The sequence below is a fragment of the Protopterus annectens genome, chromosome 9.part0 (genome assembly GCF_019279795.1).
Source record: "Protopterus annectens isolate FY-2018-M chromosome 9.part0, PAN1.0, whole genome shotgun sequence".
Taxonomy (NCBI): domain Eukaryota; kingdom Metazoa; phylum Chordata; order Ceratodontiformes; family Protopteridae; genus Protopterus; species Protopterus annectens.
In genome coordinates this window covers 1,275,639,816-1,275,661,795 of record NC_056743.1, presented here as the reverse complement: position 1 = coordinate 1,275,661,795, position 21,980 = coordinate 1,275,639,816, and the positions used below count along the sequence as shown (strand labels likewise).

The 21,980-nt window shown below is 41.0% G+C and overlaps 1 protein-coding gene across 1 annotated transcript in view; it reads right to left on the bottom strand.

The window, feature by feature from the left end:
• Positions 1-20,027: 20,027 nt before the first annotated feature.
• CIAO1 (cytosolic iron-sulfur assembly component 1) overlaps positions 20,028-21,980 on the bottom strand; it is a 306,797-nt gene continuing 304,844 nt past the window's right edge. Inside the window, 3 exon segments of the mRNA XM_044082229.1 lie at positions 20,028-20,330; positions 20,332-20,385; positions 20,387-20,495. Coding sequence (XP_043938164.1) covers positions 20,247-20,330; positions 20,332-20,385; positions 20,387-20,495 — 247 coding nt within the window. The 3' untranslated portion in view covers positions 20,028-20,246.

Here is a 21,980-nt window from a genome sequence, read left to right as displayed (position 1 = left end):
GAGAAGACCTAAAGAAGGCTGTAGTGGAAGCCATTGCCCTTCTAATGTGTGTGCTCTTGATTTACAGGATAAAGACTTGTTTGGCATAAATAAAAGAGATGCAGCCTGATAACCATCTGGAAAGAAAAACTTTCAATACCTTTTGCCCAAATTTATCAACAGCAAAGATGATGCAAATCTGAACAGCTTTCCTAAAGGGTTTGGTTCTGTGAGGGCAGAAGTGTAACTGTCTATGAACATCTAAAGTGTGCAAGATGCATTCATCTGTGTTAGTATAATTGGAAAACAATACTGCCAAGTGAGGGGCTTGAGATATGTTGGATTCCAAGGCAACCTTAAGAAAAGAAGGGTTAGTCCAAAGTGATACCCTACCTTTGTGAAAAAGTATACAAGGAGGGGAAGAAGATAAAGCCTATAATTCTGAGATGCTCTTGGCTAATGTAATGATTACTAACAAAATTGATTTACAAGAGAGAAACTTCAGGTCAGCTGAGGATGCATGATCAAAGGCAGGTTTAGTTAGAACCCTCAGAACAAGACAATCTGATATTGTTAATCCTCGTTCATTCCTTATGCATGGGTATCGGTTCCGAGCTCGGAACCGAGCTGGCCATTTTCCAAGCTCGCATCAGCTTCAAACTCTCGAGCTAAACTCTTGCCCACTATTCCCCTCTCCCTGTTACCTCAGATTTTGTTTGCCGCATTGCCATTCGGTCGTGTCAAGCTACTTCTCTTGAGCTAAGTACAGTCAACTGTTTAATAGTTTTAAAGATTACTTTTCTGTCAGGAAAGTTCATATTTTATTGTCTCTTACCCTATCACATCTAGCATAAATAATTTCTTCAGGTTTTTCTGCTTCTTTCTTTACCATTTTTACCACGAGGTATTCTCTCTTTACCATCGTTGGTAAACCTTTTCCCTTTTCATTCATACCTTCGGGTACTCTCTTGTACCATTGCTGGTACCTTTTTTCTAATAATTAATTTGCTGTAAGAAAGGTAGCCCGGGGTTTAAGCGGTGTTCTGATTGTGGTCACAAACTGCCTACATCTGATACACACTCCTTGTGTGTTTATTGTTTGGGAGCTTCCCATTTGTCTGTAGACCCACCCTGAACTATTTGTGAGAACTTTATTAATAGAACCTTGTTGGAAAGGAAAAACAAGCTGTTACTGAAGGGACTTCTAAAATCTCCCATTAAAGAGGCTATTTCTGGGTTGGAAGCCTCAACCTCTCCTAGAACCTTGGATGTTCCTACTAAGGCTAAATCTTTGCCTTCTTCCCCAACTGGGGAGTCCCGACAAACAAAACTTAAAAAGGCTAAAGTTTTGGCTCCGGAGCTCACTCAGTCAGCCCCAGTGCTTTCGGTACCGAGGCCTTCAGCTCCATTAGTGATTTTGGCTCCATCTTCTCCTACAGCCTTCTATATATCGGCACCGAGGGGCTCCTCGGTTCAGACCATTACCACTGTATCGGCACTCACCGTTCAGTCAGCGCTGACCTTAACCGCATCAGCTCCGAGATCTTCCTTGGAACTGACACCTTTATTGTTGACTCCAGTTTTGTCGGTTCCAGCTTCAGCACCGACAACCACTTTGGCACCGATCCCTGTGTCAGTGCAGACCATGACCTCGGCACCGATGACTTCTTCGGTGAAGACAACAGTAGTCCAGTCTCTCCTGGCACTGTTGTCCTCAGTGCGGTCGGATGAGATGGGCACCGAGTTTGCCTCTTCTGTGGACAGGACTGTTTCTCTCTCAGTCTCTGTGAGGTCCACTAGAAGCCTTTCCAAACATGGTGTGTTGCGTCTTGTGGACCAGGTACTCTTGGCCAGAGGTATCCCACCCCTCAGGAACTATCCTTCCTTGGGAGGCGATCACCCATCTCCAAAGACCCCTTCTTATTCTCCTCCTTCATTGCCTTTGAAGTCCATGGATATAGCACAGTCTTCCCCTTCTGCGGTTCCCTTTATGGATCTCACTAAGGAACTGCAGTTGCCTTCGTGGCAGGAAAGTTGTGTTACGACCCAGGATGTCAGTTGTGACAGGCATAGTTTGCTGCTCCACAGCCATCCAGGGACTCCGGGTTGGCAGGCTGAGCCACTTAGGGGAGGGGTGACCCATGTCCTAGACATGCACTCCTCTTTGGGTGGACCAGCCTTCCAACTGATGGAGAAGGCTTTCGCTGCTGCTGGCTATACCAGACTGTCTATACCTCCGCCCTCCTCTGGTACACTGGTTTCACAAGTCCCACCTAGCGGACACTGGGTGCAAGGGCCGCAGGATATATTCCCTCAGGAATCCCCTTTTCTGCTGTCTTCTCCAGCTTCTCCCGCTGAGGAGGTCCACTGGAAAAGTTAGTGTAAGAGGAAGCACATGGACTCCACAGAGGAGTCCCTCACCGAAGACACAGATTTCGATGAGGGGGAAGGATCCCCTCGGTCACCCTCTGAGGTATCCTTTGGTGATATCCTCGAAATCCTGAAACAGAGAGGCGACTGGCAGTCCTCTAATCTGACCTCTGAGGAATCTGTGTTCCTGCAGGCCTTTTGCGCCCGGCCCCCTACCTCCTGGGTTACTCCACCTGCCGATGAACTTGTCCGGCTCATCATGCAGTGTGCTTGGATGGCTCCTGATACTGTCAAAGCTATTCCCTGGAGGCCAGATAAGATTTTGTCCCCTCCTGCTTCGGATCCCCATTGGTCCAAAGGTCTTCTTGTGGATGGTTTGGTGGTGGCGGCGGCAACAAAAAAGGATCTGGTAGAAGAAGAAAGCCAGACTGTCCATCCGCCTAACAGAGAGTCCCGGGCCCTGGACAAGATAGGGAAGCACACCTTTGCTTCAGCGACCTTTGCTATCAGGTCCCTGAATTATATGGCACATTTTACCAGGCTTCAAAGGGATCTGGTTTCTGAGCTCTCTGAAACCTTGGCTGGTGCCGTGTCTGATGAGGTCCATGACAAAGTGGCCTCTCTGCTGGCCACCACTGAATCTATATCTAACTCCTCTATGCAAGTGATATCTCACGCATCAGAAGGAGCAGCTAGAGCAGCAGGTTCAGCAGCGGTCTTGAGACGACACGCCTGTATGCGCTTGTGCAACTTCGCGGAACCCTTTAAGTCTTCTTTCCTTAATGCCCCGATTGAGGCCTCCTTGTTGTTTGGGCCTAAAGTTAAAAGCACACTGGCCAGATGTGAAAAGGACGGTAAAACCCTTTCTGCTGTAGGTGTCTGTTATTCTTCCCCTCAACATGCTTTCTCCTAAAACCAAAAGAGTGGGAAGATATGGTTCAAGAAATCTCTGGGTCCTTTCTGTGACACACAGGCCGAGTTCTCCCCCAGAGGCAGAGGGGGAAACTCACAGGGAAGAAGCTCCTTTTGGGGCAGAGGGGGCCCACGTAACCAGGGTTCCAGGGATTCTTTCCCTGGTCAGTCCTACCAGCTCTCCTGAAGAACGGCCCAACTCCTTTCCTCTGGAGGTGGTTGGGGGATGTTTCTCCTTGGACCCTTCTGCCTGGTTAACCATCACCACCAATTCCTGGGTACAGAGGATTATAACCAGAGGTTGTCATATCCCCTTCGATTTTTGTCCCGTCCCTTCAAAAAATCTTCCCGACGTTCCACCCAGTCAAAGGGAAGAAGCAGCACTAGAGATAGAAAAGCTGCTAAGAAAGTCATCCAAATAGTCCCTCCAGACCAGATAGGATCCGGATTCTACTCAACTATTTTTGGTGCCAAAGAAAACCGGGGACTGGAGACCAATTTTGGATCTCAGTGTATTGAACAAGTTTGTAAGAGTACAAAAATTCCGGATGGTCACAATACAGTCTATCCTCCTACTTTTGGAAAAAAGATGATTGGATGTTTTCTATAGATCTTCAAAATGCGTACTACCACATAAAGGTGGACAGGCCATCAAGAAGATTTCTGCGCTTCCGTGCGGGAGCCAGACACTACCAGTTCAGAGTACTGCCATTCAGACTCTTTACAGCCCCCAGAGTGTTCACAAAGTGCATGGCAGTTGTCACAGCTCACTTGCAACTTTAAGGATTCCAGGTGTTTCCATACCTAGACGACTGGCTCATTTCCGCCCCCACCAGACATCTACTGGAAAAAGCCCTGGCATACTCTCTCCTCACAGCTCAAAGGCTAGGCATAACCATAAACTAGCAAAAATCCAATTTCACCCCATCTCAGTTGACAGAATTCATAGGGGTTATCTTGGACACAAAACACTGCGGAGCTGCTATTCCAGAGCACAGAATCCTAAGGATAAAGCAACAACTAATTTCAATCCTTTCAAAGGAAAAATCCACGGCTCACTCGGTTCTACAGCTGTTGGGTTCTATGGCATCCTCCATCACCATTGTTCCCCTGGCTAGGTTTCACATGAGGCTTCTACAATGGCTACTGCTCACCCAATGGTATCCTTTTCAGCATCCTCTTTCAGCCATGATTCGAGTAACCCACAGGTGCAAACCAGGATTTAAATTGGTGGATGACACACAATCTCTCACAATGGTCTTGCCCCTTCTCCCCCCAGCAACCCAAAGCCAAAGTGACCACGGTCACCTCCCTGATGGGGGGGCTATGTCAGGGGCAGACAGTCCAAGGTACTTGGTCCGAATTGGAGGCCCATCTGCATATAAATGTTCTAGAGCTGAGGGCGATGCTTACGGCATTGCAAGCATTCCATCCCCTGCTGCCGTCTGGGATAATTGCGATTCAATCAGACAACATGGCGGTGGTCTGGTACATCAACAAGCAAGGTTGAACCAAATCTTACCCCCTTTGTCAAGAGGCCATGAGGATATGGCATTGGGCGATGGCTACCAACCGTTTTCTTCTAGCAACGCATATTCCCGGGAGTTCCAACATGATAGCAGACAGAATCAGCAGGTGCATTCTTCACCCTCACAAGTGGTCCCTGAATCCCTTGATAGCGGTGGAGATCTTCCACCGCTGGGGCTGTCCTTGCTGCAACCTCTTTGCATCCCCGACCAACTACAAATGCAGCAACTACTTTGCCCTGATTCCCCCTCCGGGACAGTCACCCAGGGATGCTCTAGTCCACAATTGGCCCTCGGGTCTTCTTTACGCATTTCCACCCTTTCCCCTCATTCCTCAGTTTCTGAAGAAAGCCCATCGGTTGAAGAGCAAGGCGATCCTCATAGCACCATATTCGCCTCAACAGATTTGGTTCCCCTTCCTTTGGCCTCACCTACTAGATCAACCATGGATTCTCCATCTAACCCCGGAGTTGATCTCACATCCACAGAACCTGATTCATCCCAACTTGAACAGCCTGAAGCTCATGGCTTGGCTACTCCAATTCCCTTGATTGCCAGGCAGAATGATCTTTCTTTACCAGTACGTGATATTCTCATTGCTTCTCATAAGTCTTCCACTAGAATTACTTATCTGAGCAAGTGGAAAAGATTTACCTGTTGGCTGAAAGATAAGTAGACCCCTTTTCAGCACCAGTGTCGATAATACTAGACTATCTGGCCAACCTGTTTCAATCGGGTCTATCGGCCTCTACCATTAGAGTTCATTCAATTTCTAATTTTCATGAGGGTGTCCAAGATTCCTCTCATGTCCCATAAATTGTGTAAGACCTTCATAAAAGGTGGAATCATCTGAAGCTACCTTTTAAAGAACCTATTCAAACATGGGATTTATCATTAGTTCTACAAGCTCTGACAATGTCACCTTTTGAACCAGCCTCTTCTTGCGACCTCAAGTATTTGTCATGGAAAACCTTGCTTTTGGTCGCCATTACTTCTGCCAGATGTATTTCTGACCTTCAAGCTTTATGTATCAAGAGTCCATACTTGATTTTTCATAGAGATAGAGTGTCTCTGAGAACTAATCTGTCATTTCTGCCTAAAGTGATCTCTGAAATGTCCATTAATCAAGCCATTGAATTGCCAGTTTTCTTTCACAATCATTCAGACAGAGGAGAGTATTGCCTACATACCCTAGATATACACAGGAAAATCCATTTTTACTTAAACAGGACTAAACCCTTTCGTAAATCTCACCAGTTATTTTTGGCCTTTTCTGGACCTGGATTAGGATCTGCTGTTGCTAAGGTCACATTAGCTAGCTGGTTGAAGGACTGTGTGACCTTTATTTATACACAACATAATATCTCGTTGCCTACTACCATGAAAGCTCATTCAACAAGGTCGGTGACAACTTCTGCTGCCTTCCATGCCAGAGCTTCTTTACATGACATCTGTGCAGCTGCAACTTGGGCTACGCCTCATACCTTCATCAATCATTACAAATTGGATTTGGCCTCCAGGGGAATTGCATCTTTTGGTTCTACGGTGCTCAGGAATGTCCCTCCATGAGAGCCTCCCAGGAATAGAGGTAGCTGGGGACTCTGTCCCATGCGTAAGGAATGAACTAGGATTAACAATATTAGATAAAGAAGTTATGTCTTACCATAACGTTCCATCTGTATTGTTGATCCTCATTCAGTCATTACGACCCTCCCTCCTTCCCCCTCCTGTGGTTTCTAGTGGATCTCACCATCCGGTTCTCTTAGGTTATTTTGGTTAATAAATGTGTTCAATAATACCACTTATATGCCTTACATTAAATTCTATACACGATTTCTTGACGGCATATTTATTGTATTCAGAGGCAATGTAGGTATAGCAAATGAATTGCTTGAATACTTTAACAGCTCTACCAGTTTCCTCAAATTTACATTTAACTTTCAGGTGTCCAGTATTGATTATCTTGATGTGAAATTAATTAAGGATGTATATAATAACAAGGACACATCAAGAATCCACAGAAAAGACACATATTGTAATGCATTTTTACACTTCTCTAGCTCACATTCCTTATCACAAAAGCGGTCTATAGTCAAAGGCCAAATGATAAGGGCTGCTAGGATGGTGTCTTGTGATAATGACTTTGAAGATGAATGTAATTTCCTTGGGGGTATGCTCCAACAAAGGGGATATCCTGTGTCTTTGGTTGAAGTAATTACTAGTGAAGTATGCCTGAGAAGGGCTAATAAGTTTATTATGCCTATTTTAAGTCGGTGTGAAAGGTCAGACATTTATGAACTGTGGCCAAAGGACACTATTGATACTGGTGAGGACCGTGAGTCTGGTACAACAGGGCGTGGAGCACTAGTAAATTCATTTGAAAACAGTTTTATTACTCCATTTAGCTCCGACAGTAAACTTATCAGAATTATAATACATAAAAACTGGGAGCTTATAAGACATGATAAAATGTTAGCAGATAAATTAAACGACACCCCTAAGATTATTTTTATGACAGGAACTAATTTAAAATCAATATTAGAGTCTACTACTAGCAGGAGGTTTAACAGACTTACAGGTATGTCTACCTGTGGTTGCTGTAGTATGTGTAAATTTGTGACCACAGGCAACTCATTTACCATCAATGGAACGAAGTACAAAATAAAACACAATTTAAATTGTAATTCAAGAATGGTGGTCTACGTTGCACTGTGTTCCTTATGTAATGTTTTTTACACTGGGAAAACAGAGCGTAGACTAAGGGACAGAATTTATGAACATAGCTATGCAATAAATACAAACAAAAATGAAAATGCCTTGGCTAGGCACTGTATGGCAAATGGTGGGCATAAATTTAGTTTTATGGCAATAGATCAAGTTCAGTCTAACATTCGAGGTGGTCCTTATAACTTAATTCTGGAAGAATGTGAATTGACATGGCAAATAAGATTAAATGCTTTTGTTGAACCGGGTCTAAATGACCACTGTAATATACTATGTCTTCTAAAACTTAAAAGTTTAAAAAGAAAGTAAATAACCTCACACATTTTCTCAGGTTATTGGTATGTTCTATTTATACTATCATCTTTTTGTATAAACGTCATACATAAATATATTTTTTATGTGTGGGTATACATATATATATATACTTTTTTATTATATACATTTTTTATATAAATACCTTTAATATTAAAGGTTTACAGGTGGTGATGATGTTTCTATAAGTTGTAATCAGTTGGCAGTTTACAATTGTGACATCATAGTTTTTAGTTATGAAAGATTATTCACAAGATATTTTATAAGTTTTAATAAGGTACTACTTTTTGTAGAATCAATACACTATTTAGGTAAGATCATGTGACTGTATTTCACTATTTAATGGCTACGTGTCATTTTGAAGTGTAATCTGAAGAAGTTGCCTTAATAAGGTGACAAAAAGTGCTTAATTAAAATAGTATTTTCCAAGAGTGGTTTGAAGAATATTCTTTGGAGTTTGGTGCCGTTGGTGTTTTTTCAGAGCTTTGTATATACTCTTAGGTTATTTGACCAGAGGTAGCCTCTACTTTCTTTGACTTACAAACTCAATCTGAGGTAACGGAGAGGGGGATTGTGGGTAAGAGTTTAGCTCGAGAGTTTGAAGTTGACACGAGCTTGGAAAATGGCCAGCTCGGTTCCAAGCTCGGACCCGATACCCATGCATAATGACTGAACGAGGATCAACAATACAGATGGAACGTTATGGTAAGACATAACTTATTTTTCCATGGCAGTATTGGAGCTTTTGGGGTTATAAGAAGAAAGATCCTTTAAGGAATTCTTTGTAGAGCTTATGTGAGGCAAGTGATTGATCCTGAATCCCACATGAAAATTAGACTGCTGCCAGAAGAATTTTGATTGTGAAGTAACTAGAGCCTGATAGGAAATTGACACTAAGAAATGGAGGATGTTGGAAATAGATGCAAAGAAACAGTCAATATTTTATCAGCCCAAATCTTTTTCCATTTACTTCAGTAAACCTTGCATGTGGAATCCTTCTGAGAAGCTGTCAAGATTCTAAATGCATCCTTGGTTAATGATTCACCCTTGAATACCACTGGAATTGGAAACCAAGTGGCTAACTTCAGGTTCAAGATGTCAAGGTTAGGCTTCCCAGAAGGGTGAATAACCAGATTTTGAATTGGATACAGGAGCTGGGGTGCTCTCATAGATGAGATGTGAGAAGGAAGCTATGAGGATAACAGTCACCTTAGCCTACATTATTTTATGTAGGAACCAGTGTATTAGGAGAAGAGGGGGTAAGCATAAATGAGCTGTAGTGGCAATTGCTGAGACAGAGCATTCCTTGTTGACTGTCCTAGCAGACAGAATCAAGGCAAATAACTTGTTATACTTGGTGTTGTGCAGAGAGGCAAACAGATTGCAGCAAGCAAGCAGTGCTTCAGAGATAAAAAAATCTGGCTATCAGTGTTCTGAGGTACCAATAATGAGGTAAGCGTACAGTCCTGCACAGCCTGGCCACTAAGCAATTTGAAATGCCAGGAATGTGTTGCAATAAGAAAGTGGTGTGAAGCCATTGCTCACTGCCACACCCTCACTGATTCCTGACAAATTGTGTAGACCTGGTTCCTCCATGATTGTTGATAGACCAAACTACAGTTATCTGTTTGGATAGAAATCATACCTTGTTAAAGCTGGTCTTGAAGTTCCTGCAACATGAGGAGGACTGCCCTCAACTCCAAGACATTTATTTGTGCACTGACATCTATGTCTGTCCACTGACCTTGGACCTTTCACCCATCTTAATGGTCCTCCCACCCCAGGGAGGATGCATCTGCAGTCACTATCACTACTGGTTTGGGGTTACAAAGGTTTTTCCTGCAGAAAACAGTGGTAACTGCAGCCACTACCTTAGGGAAGACCTGCATTAGTTTGCAATAACAATGATTTTGGAGACCGGTTCTATGGATTGAGACCACTGGGCTTTAAGAAGCCACTTTAAGAGTCTCATATGGAAATTTGCAAAGTGACTAATCAGAATGGACACAGCTCTGAGGCCTACAAGTCTCAGTACTACGCCAGCAGATGAAGGGCTGGGAAGAAAGAACTGTGACGCTAATCTCAAAGTCTGAAGTCTCTTCTGTGGCAAGGAAATTGTAGATTACATAGGGTCTATCCTGCATCCTAGGAATGTGACTGAGTAGGTGCCAGGTTGGACTTTTGAAGGTTGACCATTATCCCCAGGAAGTTGCAGAGACTGAGATGATAGATGGACTCCCTCAATGAAGCCAGATACTATGGGGCAAGCTATGAGTTAGTCATCAAGATATGGAATGACCTTTTACCCCTAGATTAGATTAGATGTGCACAGACAACTTAGATTCTACTTGGTCAGGACTAAACCTCAAAGGAAATCTGAACAACTGCTGGTGGCATTTGCTGCAGAGGGGAAGGCTATTTCAAAGCAAACCATTTCTAAATGGATAGGCCATTGCATTCTTTTCTGTTATAAGCACCATGAAAACCTATCCCACAGGGGTCAGACCTATTTATTATTTTATTTATTTATTTTACATTTGTTAACCGGGATGGTCCGACTGGATACATGTCCTTTTTCAGCGGAGGCCCGGGGAGAAAAGCTCCAACAGAGTTACATTGATAATTAGGTACAGTAAATGAGCTGAAAGAACTTAACAAAAACATAGGCTATTTACATACAAGTACAAGACTGCCATTACTATTTCTGAGATTACTACAAATGTAACATTAATAACATATTAGCAAGGACGGTAGGCAGTATAATGACATAGAGTTAGACAGGATACATATTTCTTTATCACAGTATACAAAGTACTTATCATCTTAGCTAGTTGTTTATGTTTTAGTTAATGGCACAGAGCTAGTCTGGGTTTGAGCAAGGACATAGCCAGTGTGACTTGAAGTGAAGTTTTAGACTATTTTTGAATTGACTTAGAGAAGTTGCAAGTGTGATGTTATTTGGGAGAGAGTTCCATATTTTACCAGTGGTGTTGGCAAATAGCGCGTCACCACCTAGGTTGAGAGATTTAGTTGTTTGGACAAGGACTCTGTTTGCTGAGCGAAGGCAGCTTAGATTGGAGTAGGGAGTCATTAAGTTTTTTAGTGCTGGGGTATTCTCAGGTTGTTTAAGGATTTTGAAGGCCTCTATGAGTTGGGACTGGTGAAGAAGGTGTGGGAATTCTATCCATCCAAGCTTTTTCAGGTTAGTACAGTGGTGTGTTCTGTAGGGTAGGCCTGTAACGAACCTGGCAATGTGATTATAGCAGGATGAGAGCTTGGCCAGATCAGATTTGTTAAGGTGAGTGAGGCCAGGAGAGGCATATAATAGGGTAGAGAGAAGGTGTGAACGGGCCGTGGCTGCCCTGGCATTCGGGGTAAGGCTTTAATTCTATATAGGGTCCCAAGTTTCTTGTTGACTGACTTAATGGCTTGATTGATATGTATATCAAATCTGAGTTTATTGTCAATGTTTACTCCTAATAGCTTTGTATAGGTGTCTGGGGAGATGATGGTCCCATTATTGGATTTTATAGTGAAGTTTTCAGTGGAAGATCTATTAGTTGGGTAGAAGAGAAGTAACTTGGTTTTGTTTGGATTTAAGATCAGGAGATGGTTGGCAAGCCAGTTTTCGACTTTGGTGAAGCTATGTTGGGTGGTAGTTAGTAGATTTGCAAGAGAGGCATTGGAACATATTATAGTCGAGTCATCTGCATATTGAATGCAGGTGGTTTCAGGGATGACTGTTTGGATGTCGTTTATGAAGACTGAAAAGAGGAGAGGTCCTAATATGGAACCTTGAGGAACTCCTATGGTATTTGGTAGTAGGCAGGAGAGCTTGTTTTGCCACATTACTGCTTGTTGTCTCCCAGTGAGGTAAGTTTGAAACCAGTCAAGGGCTGGAGTATCTAGATATAGGGTTTTTAAAGTATATAGAAGTAACTGATGGTTTACCATATCGAAGGCTTTCGATAGGTCCAGGAAGAGAGCGGAGGATATTTTTTTATTATTCCGGTTAAGATTAATGTTTTTAGTAAAAGAGAGGAGGGCAGTGGTTGTACTATGATGGGGTCTGAATCCATGTTGAGTCTGTGAGTAGTTTATTTTGGGTTAGATAGAGCATTAGTTGGTTGTGCATGCACTTTTCCATAATTTTGGCAAGTGGTGATAGTATGGCTATAGGTCTATAGTTGGATAGTTCTGTGGATGAACCTCCTTTGTGAAGTGGAATAACATAGGATATTTTCCAAATTGAGGGGATTGAGGCCTCGGTTATGGTTCTGTTAATTAGGATTGAGATAGGGTAGGCTACGACATCTGCAGCAATTTGCAGGTATTCAGCCGGCAGAAGATCGGCTGAAAGGGTGGTTGGCTTCAGTCTTTTCAAAAGGGATCTGATAAAGGATGTGGACACTGGCTGGAAGTTAAAAGAGAGTGGTGAGTCGGGTATAGTGTTTATAGAAGTGTGGGGAGGAGAAAGTTGGTTAGCTAATGACTGGATGGTTTCTGTGAAGAAAGTATTGAATGAATTGGCTATATCTTCTTAGCTCTTGTCAGATAATGTTCCTGGGGTCGGAGTAGTGGATTTGCCTGGTTGGAGAAGTTTATTTATGCCTGCCCAGTACTTTTGAGGGTTATTCTGATGTTTATGTTGCAGATTGTAGAAGTAATTTTTCTTATCTAGTATGATGGCTTTTTAGTCTCATTTCTAAGTTGTTGGAATTTGATACGATCTAGGGGTAGTTTGGTAGTGCGCCATTTATCCCACGCTTTGTCTCTAGTTGTTATTTTGGTTTTGGTGTCTGTTGTTAGGGTGCTAGTTGAGTTTTAATTCTTATTGAGCGTTTAGGGGCATGCGAGTCAAGTATAGTAAGGAATGAATTGTTAAATGATGACACTGCCTCATCAAGGGGAAGGAACTTTAGTTTTGTCCAGTTACATGATTTGAGTTCAAGTTGAAATTTAGTTGGGTCAAAGTTTTTCTTGGATCTGATAGACCTATAAATAGGTAAGCTTGTACAATTAATTTTGTCTTTCATGATGTATGTGAGCAGGTGATCACTAAGATCATTAGGGAGAGTTCAGACATATAGTTCTGGGATGACTGTTGGTGAGTATCCAGTCTAGTATACTCTCTTTTTGGTTATTGTTACCTGTACGTGTGGTAGATGATATTATCTGAGAGAATCCATGTAGGTTAACAGGGATGGGGTTGGACTGTGCTGTGCATTGGTTCCAGTCAATATTAACATCGCCCAGGACAATGGTTTCTTGATGGTAGTTGTTGGCTATCCAATGTAGAATGATCTCTAGTGTTTCTACATTGTTCCCAGGGGGAATATAGGTGACAATTAAGTTAATGCCCTTATGATTATTTAGTAGAATTTTTAGAGCTAGTATTTCAGCGTTAGAGACCTGGGGTGGTTGTATAGGGTTAGTTATGATGTTAAGTGTGCTATTATATGACTGCTATTCCACCTCCTCTTTTCTTTACTCTATCTGCCCTAAGTATATTGTAACCAGGAGGCAGGATCTCATTGTCTTTGGTTGATGGCCGGAGCCATGTTTCAGATAGACACATTATGTTGGGGAGGTATGTGGCTAGTACAGCATGCAGGCTATGTATCTTATTGTTTAGGCTTCTAATGTTTAAGTGGCATATTAGGAGGGAGTTGACCAGTCGGTGGGAGAGTGGTGGACTGGTAGGATTTTGAGTTAAGGTTGGGCCTGGATTAGGATGGATGTCCCCATCTTTGGTTATGTTTTTTCTTAGATACGCTAGCAGTCTAATAACTTTGAATAGTAGTTTCATGAATAGTTTTTTGAATAGTAGACCTCATTCTACCAGGGCTGCATCTACCTCTATAGCCTTTATCAGAGGCGTCTCTACCAGGGACATCCTAGAAGCTGCTACCTGGAGTTCTGTACATACTTTCACCAAACATTATCATTTGCCAATTTTTTCTAAATCCAGAGCTGGCTTTGCCACTGCAGTCTTGCAGGGCCTTATAGCTGGTCCTAATGCTATCTAAATTCCTCCTCCCAACTATAGCTTTGGGAATCTACCCAAATGTAATGACTGCAACAGTGAAACATGAAGAACATAGTACAGTTGTGTACTACACTTACCATAAATTGAGTGTATTCACTGTTGCAGTCCTGGTTACCCTCCCTCCAGCCCCCTAACGTCTTCTGGCTATATCTCTACTTTCCTCTACTATGCTCAAAAGCTTTTTGGTGTGTTTGCTTTTTTGTTGGAGGTATGCCATTGTATTTTTATATTTAATTGCTTCCCATTAGGGGGGCACCTGACATCTGGGGCAGGAAAAACTGATGTAATGGCGTCGGCTGCATGTTTTATACCCCTGACAACCTGACGGAAGATGAGACCGAAACCGACGCAGGATCCAAGACTTTGTTAATCAGGCCGACTGAGGGCTACTGCAAGCAGATAACCCAAATGTAATGACTGCAACAGTGAAACACGAAGAACATCTGAAAATGATTTGGAAGGTTTTAACAGTATTTTAAGAGGAGGAGGAGCGCCAACTTCCTGGAAGAAAGCTGTGGTGTCTATAATACCTAAAGCGGGTATAGACCCATCAGATCCAGCTTCATACAGGCCCATTTCAATCCTAAACCGTGATTATAAAGTGTTTATGTCTATAATAGCTAAAAGAATGTCAAAGGTGATGCCAAAATTGATAGACATGGACTAATGTGGTTTTGTAGAGGGGAGGCAAACATTTGACATTAACAGAACATTGATGATCCACAGGGAAGCTGAATGTAAAAAAAAAATACTACTGTTGTTGATGGGTCCTGATGCAGAGAAAGCATTTGACATAGTAAGGGAGTTTATGAGCAGTGCAAAGAAAGCACCTGTATTCCCTGATAAAATTATAAGGTTGATTAGGAGTATATATGATGGATTGGAAGTAAAAATTTAAGTGGGTGGGGTTCCTCTCTGATATTTTCTGTCTGAGCAGAGGAACCAGGCAGTGGTGTCATCTTTTCCCTTTGTTATTTGCATTATATTTAGAACTACTGGCAAAGAAAATAAGAGACTCAGAAATTCAAGGATATAATTGGTATGGCAGTCAAGAAAGGCTGGCTCTATTTGGAGATGGTATTTTATACATGATAAAACCAGAAAAGGACATTTCAGTGCTGTAGGATATTTTGAGGCAGTTTCAAATCTTTTTTTGGGATACAAAATGAATGAAGCTAAAACAAAGGCAAAGCTGTAAATTATGTACCAAACATGAACTGGTTCAGCAATATCTATATGGGGACATGATAAAATGAAGTATTTAGGAATATGGATTAAAAAGGATTCTCATGTGGCAGCTAAGGATATGTGGAAAGAAACTAATATGATAATACAAAAACTGATAAACTGGAAGATCTATTATATGAATATGGATAGCAAAATACAAGCAGTTAAAATGTTTTTAGCCCCTTTAGTTTTATACACATGTCATGCATACTGTTATCAACCAGAGGAGAAGTTGTGGATAGCAATTAATAAAGAGCTGAAGGATTTTACTTGTGAGAGAAGACGGCAAGAGTCAAGTGGGAAAAGCTGTTTTTTCTGATAGAACAAAATGGTCTGGGATTACCCAATTTGAACGGGTATTTCAGAGCTACACAGTTGAGGCTTTTTTACATACAACAAGCAAGAACCTATAATTCAGTGTGGAAAAGGATGATGATGAAATGGGGGAAGCTCAAGAAACAAGGAGAGACTGGGATTTTCAATGTAGATCCTTAAGGAGAATAACAATAACCATACAGAATATCATATTCATAAAGTAGAACATTCTAAAAATGAAGCCAACACGGGAATGGAGAAAGGAGATTCTGCTGATAGCGATGACTGCAATTAGGGATAAAGACAACAGGCAAGAGGGGGCTGAAATTTATTGGAGAAAAGAACCAAGGTACTGGGAGGAAATAATTATAGAGGGAAATGTAATAGAATGGGAAGAGGCAAAGTATTTATTTGGACTGCAGGATAGAGAATGCCTTTCCTATCAAGGATTGCCAACAAGGTATAGGCAGAGAGAAAGAAACAGGGCGATCCTAAGTGAAAGACCAACATTTGTAGAGTTTTTAGTAGACTCTAGAACAGAAGCTGCTGTTAAAAAAATGCTAATTAGTAGAGCATACAAAATATCACGTTAACTATAAGAATCAATCTGGGGAGATTAGAAGGGATTGGGAAGAGAGATTGGATAAGCAATTCACAAAGAAACAATGGGGAGTTATAGGTATGTCTCCCAAATATGCAACAAAGTCTAGAAGAGTTAGGATGTTTGTTTGGAAGTGCTTACATAAGTATTTTTATATCAGAAGTAGACTCCAAATAAATTTTCCTCAGGTAAACAGCAAATGGAGGTGTGATGGTGAAGAAAGAATTAACTGGGAACATATTTTATGAGAGTGTAATGAGTTGGCAGACTTTAAAGATTCCCTGCAGACTGCTCTGTTAGAGATACTGTGTAATTAAATTGGTGTAACTAAGGAAATTATTTTTTGAGCTGTGACACTACAGAATTGGAATTGCCTAGACATAGTAAGGCCTTTCTGAGTCCAATTATGTTGGCTGCCAAAAATCAATTACTAGAATATGGAAATCAAAGTCTAAACCAACTTTACTAGAAGTAGTGAATATAGTAACAGAAATAAAACAAGTGGAATTGGGATCTTTAGATAAAGGTAGGAGCAAATTACATAGAAAAAAATGGGAATTGTGGGAACAATACATGGACAGGATGAACGTGGTTTAAAAGAAGGTAGGATCTGAATGAGTTATGCACTGTTTAACTGACAATGACTGAATAGATTATAAGTGAATTATAATTTTTGCAGCTACTATTATGGCAACATGGTTTGTGATGTACAAAGTTTGCAACTAAAAATACGTCAGTATGGTTTGTTTTCATTTATATGAATGCATGATTGCCTCTGTGATATGTGATAATTTAATAAGGATGTTTCTTGTTTAAAAAAAAAGCATAGCTTTGACCAGTGGATGCCTGAAGAGAGGAAGGCAAGACAGAATTTGAGCTGGAGTAGAACATTATCTAATAGGACTTGTGGCACTCCTAGTAGAATCCATAATTCTCCCAAACACCTTGGAAAGCCAAGCTTACTGCCATAGGATCTGAAGATCTTAGGCCATCTTCTGGATCCCATCCTTCCTTTGGAGAGACTGTTTAAGAGGTTGAGGCTCTGAAATCAGGTGGTTAGATGGCTCTGATGACGTGATTTGGACTAATGAATTGAAAAGCAAATGACCCCAGCATCAGCAAAGGAATAAAAGCTAACAGATTTGATGCTACCAGGCTAACTCCTAGCTCCTGAGACTGTCTCAGCTACACGACCAGAGTCGGAATATTCAGATCCAAATAGTTCAGTGCTGAAGCTACAGTAGTAGTCTGCATAAAGGGCACAGGTCCCAGAATTAGGGATGGATTCTAAAACACAGCAGCTGGAGTGTGCACCAGCAACGAAACTACAGTCATAACAAATTGCATGGATCTGGCTACCTTCAGAGCCAAAGGGGGATGGAATGACTCCCATTTCCATCTAGTTCCTTAAAAACGTCTGCATCTAGTGGTCTGAGTCTGCTTCAGGAGCACTTCTTTAAGACCTAAAGGACCTGTTTGAAAGTGCAGAGGTCTCAAGTGAGGGCAGTGGTCTGATCTGTCCACCATGAAATCCTTTCAGGGAGAGTCTTTGAAGACTGGTTCCAAAGGGACTCAATCCAGAGTGGGGTGTAAGTAGGCATACAAGCCTTAAAGACTTTGTTCCTCAGGTGTTTTAGAGCCAAGGAGGAAGATTTTGGATCTGCATGTCTTTTCTTTGGGTCTGACTCTTTCAGTATTAAATGCTTTTCTGAAGATTTGTTAATTTTAGAAGCCTTTAGATCTGGGGGAAGTACCGCCTTCAACATGTTTGCTCTTTTTACCACCTAAAGTTTGTGCACCAAACCCCTTCCATATCTCGCAATCAACTAAGAGATAGGTGATGTCCATGTAGACCACACCCAGGTCATGAAGTTCTTGTGGGGGGATCTGTTGCCCACACACTGCATTTTTTTAAAATGAGCTTGTTTATCCATAGTGGTACCTGCAGCTACTAAATTTACAAACACAGTTATCCTCAAACTGAGATTACAGACCAACACACAGAACAACTCTAGAATTTTTTTAAGCTAAAGTTAACTACACTAACACAATCTAATAAGTCTATTCTAAAGGAAACTACTCTGATCTCTAAATCAGTGCATCATTATCATCATAAAGGAGTAATTATTCAAAGAAAAAGGACTATCTTAAGTTTGAGGGGAATGGAAAGGACAGAAAACCTCTGCATCAGAAGGGGTTCCAAGCTCTAGCAATTTAACTCTATAACTATGTACTAGATAAACTGTAGTGCCTTAAGGGCACTTACTCCAAAAATATATAAAGATGGGGGATGTCGTGGTCTGGGCCTATACAAGTGACGCAGTAAGAAAGGAAGTCTCGGTGTGGAATCTGCTTTCCACAGGTGAGAAAACTGTTAACTTTTTCGGACATTGGTTAGTGCAAGAAAAAAGGATCCCCAACGGGGTACTTAGCTTTAGATGTTTTCAGCTGAAACTCAACTTCTGGTAGCGACCGACCGGCACTTGTGCGAACTGCTTCTGCTATGGGCTCCACGGCAAGAAAGACTGATGTAATGATGTAGGCTGCCTTGCTTTATAGCACTGATGACCTGATGTCAGACTACAGGCGACTGCAGCCGACGCAAAACAAAAACACGGTCTCTGGTATTCAGGCTGGCCGAGGGTTACCACGGCAGGGATAACCCACAGGTGATGACTGCAACAATGAAACACAAAAAACATCTATAAGTTTGTGTATATGGGAGTAGGGTGGGGAGTGGAGTGAGCCTGCGCAGAGTGGGATCATGCCACAGGTTTGAGCCAGTATCAGTAAGTTATCAGTTCTAGGGGTTCACCAAATAGTTGCTTACAGCATTTGCTTTAGGGATATATGTTTGGTTTAAGCAGTGGGTTATCTTGCAGTAGTTAACAGAGAAATATGCTTCAGGGATTTGGTTTTAGCCCCAAGCAAGTAATTCACAAAGCAATTCACTTTAAAGTAGGAGATGGGGGGGGTATCTTAGTTATTGCATTCTCATTGCTACATGCGCAACAACCCTCTTATGATTAAAACAGTTACAGTTCAGTTTGTTTCTTTATCTTAACAGATGTAACTGAAGTATAAAGTACAGATGCATGCAATGCTTTCTTTATTATCAGTTGTCCTCTTGAGTTGAGATCCTCTGCTATGGTAAGAGTGTAAGGAAACCAAACCAGGGAGGTAACGCTTGCGATGTTGCAGAGATTACATGGAAAGGAACAGCTTAGTTCAGAGTTAACTGTTTAAAGACTCATGCTCATAAGATATATTTATTACTGGGATACCTATATTTGTCTACCAGAACTTGTTTGCTTCTCCCCCCTAGAGGCAAAGGATTCCTTTATCACCCTTCAGGAACAGACATCTGAAATAGCAATTTTCATTGACACTTCTGCTGGTTTTGCTGAAGTGATCACAGTTGTATTTAAAAGTCAAGTTAAAAAAAAAAAAATCAGTATATTGGGGGGAGGGTGTGCCCACTAGAAATCCATGTACTGTCTTAGACTCCTTTTCTTTACACCTCCATTTTTTTCCATCTTTTTCAACCGAAAAATCGGCAAAGATCAATAACTCACTGCGTTTAAGCTTCTCTTTAGTAGTTTCTATAACCTAATGTGTCCAGAAAAAAAAAATGTATTGAGTCCATATCTTTACATACTTTTGATAATGAAAAAGTTATGAGGATGGCTGTTCCATTTTATTCACATTTTCCACAATATGTCCTTAACTAAAGTATTCATTTTTAAAATAACATTCCCAAATATGCAATGTGTCGACAAAAAACATGTTAATGCCGACATTCTCAATTTATTTAACTGTCTTAAATTATTATAAAAAACTTTAAAAACTGTTAATGGTTTGCTATTTCAACATTTTACAGACTTTTTAAAATCTTTTCTAAAACTGCACTTTATAAAGACGTTGAGAGGAACGCTGGACATACTTAAATAAAACGAGAGCCTATTAATGCGATCATGATTGCAAGCATTGTTTCCATTAAAACAATGATGTATAAAGTCAGCATTTACTTGTTTATTGAACCAGAGTGATCCTGAATAGTACTTTACAAACTGAAAAAAGTAGAGCTTCACCAAATCTCCCCAAGTACGTTTTCAATCATCTGCATGCTGTTCTTTCTCAGTGTGCAGTCGGTATCCAGTCTGTATTTCCCTGATTAGCCAACACAAAGTCAGTATACTTATTTTTTTCAGCAAACTCTCTGTCTTTAAGGTTAAACTGATGGGTTATTCTGTGGCTGGTACTTCCAGATACAGATATCTCCATCATCACTACATGTTGCAAGCAGTCCAGCCTGCCTTGGGATTCCATGCAACGCAGTTTACATCTTGTGCATGTGCTTTTGGAACATGGGGCAGTCAGACAGAAGGTTGGCTGGTGAGGGTCGGAGCCAGGATCTTCCTCAAACACTCTAAGCGCATCATCCCCACATGCTGTTGCTATGGCATCTGTAATACGACACCTTTGGGAGGGAAGGGGAAAAAATATTATTTTGCTTTTTCAGTTTATAAATTTATGTTCATGGTTTTATTTGCACTACTCATTTGCCTCACTGAGTGACACTTTACTCAAAAATGTGTTACAGTGCAGCTCTTTGGGACTTGTGCTATTGTACCAGTTTACTTTTAGTCCACTACTACTCATCTTCCTTTGTCTTTGTGTGAAGTCATTAAACAACACTTTTAGTCGCAGGTCACACTTGTCAATTATGTTTACCTTATTATCAAACAGTAGAACATACCACCCCACCCCACGCAAAAAAAAAAAAAAAAAAGCTGCAACTTGGCCACAGCAGTAATCTGAGATGTGTAATTTTAAACAGCAGCAGCCAGCACTTCAAATCAGCAAAACCATTTATTTAATATTATTTCATTAAGGAACAGACTGATTAACAATCTTCTTCTTCTTTCAGATTTTCCCAGTTAGGGGTCACCATACCACATTTAAATATACAAGTAATAGAGAAACATTAGAGAATCACCACCCTTTTAAAGAGACAGCATCATTTCATTGAGCCCTGGTGAAAATAAAGCCCCCAATCTCACTATCCTTGAAATTCCTTATTATTCAGTATGCCAGGCCAACCTAACTTATTACATGAAGTTAGATTAATCCTGTCAATGACAGCGAAACTAAACACAGCAGAAGGATGATTCTGGACATGTTTAGACAAGCATCCATTTCTAATGTCACTTATATGCTTAAAAATCCGAGTTTTGAGTTGTCTGGACGTCTGTCCTACATAAATGGCTGAACACATGCAAGTAGCTAAATAAACTACTCGGTCAGAGCAGCAAATAACAAAACAAAGGATATCAAAAACATTGGGGTATTCCTAGATGTGAATTGTTTTGTTTTTACAACATACTTACAAGATTCTGATGAAGTCCCCGTTTTGAGGTGATGAAAGTGCTCAATGAATACTTTTTAAACATTTTTATGTCTTAAAAAAATGTTTGATACCTTTGGAAGGGTGTGGAGAGTTCTGGCTGCAACACAGTGATTTTATTATTTTATATACTTACAAGTAGAACAATGCCCACATGGTTGGCAATCCACCACAGGGATGCAATCTATTCTCTGTGTGTCCATTTTATGTCTAACACTTTTCTTGTAATGATTAAAGTAATTTCCAATAGTTTTTTCCTCTTCTGTAAGAAAATAAACAACAGGCAGGAACTAACTCAGACATTTTATTATCTGCCATAAGGATGTCCCAGTGTTTGTGGATGAGACGGTTGAAAAACCCTACAATGCTACCATAATTAATCAGCCTGAAAACATCATTCCTAAATTTGTTTTTTTTATACTGCAACAACTCTGTCCTATCAACCTCTTGCACAGAGTCTCGAGTGGTCACAACATCCTTATACTTATAACCCCTCTCACAAATTCTTCTAACCAAATCAAGTTCCTGTGTCTTACATTCAACATCTGAGAAACATAT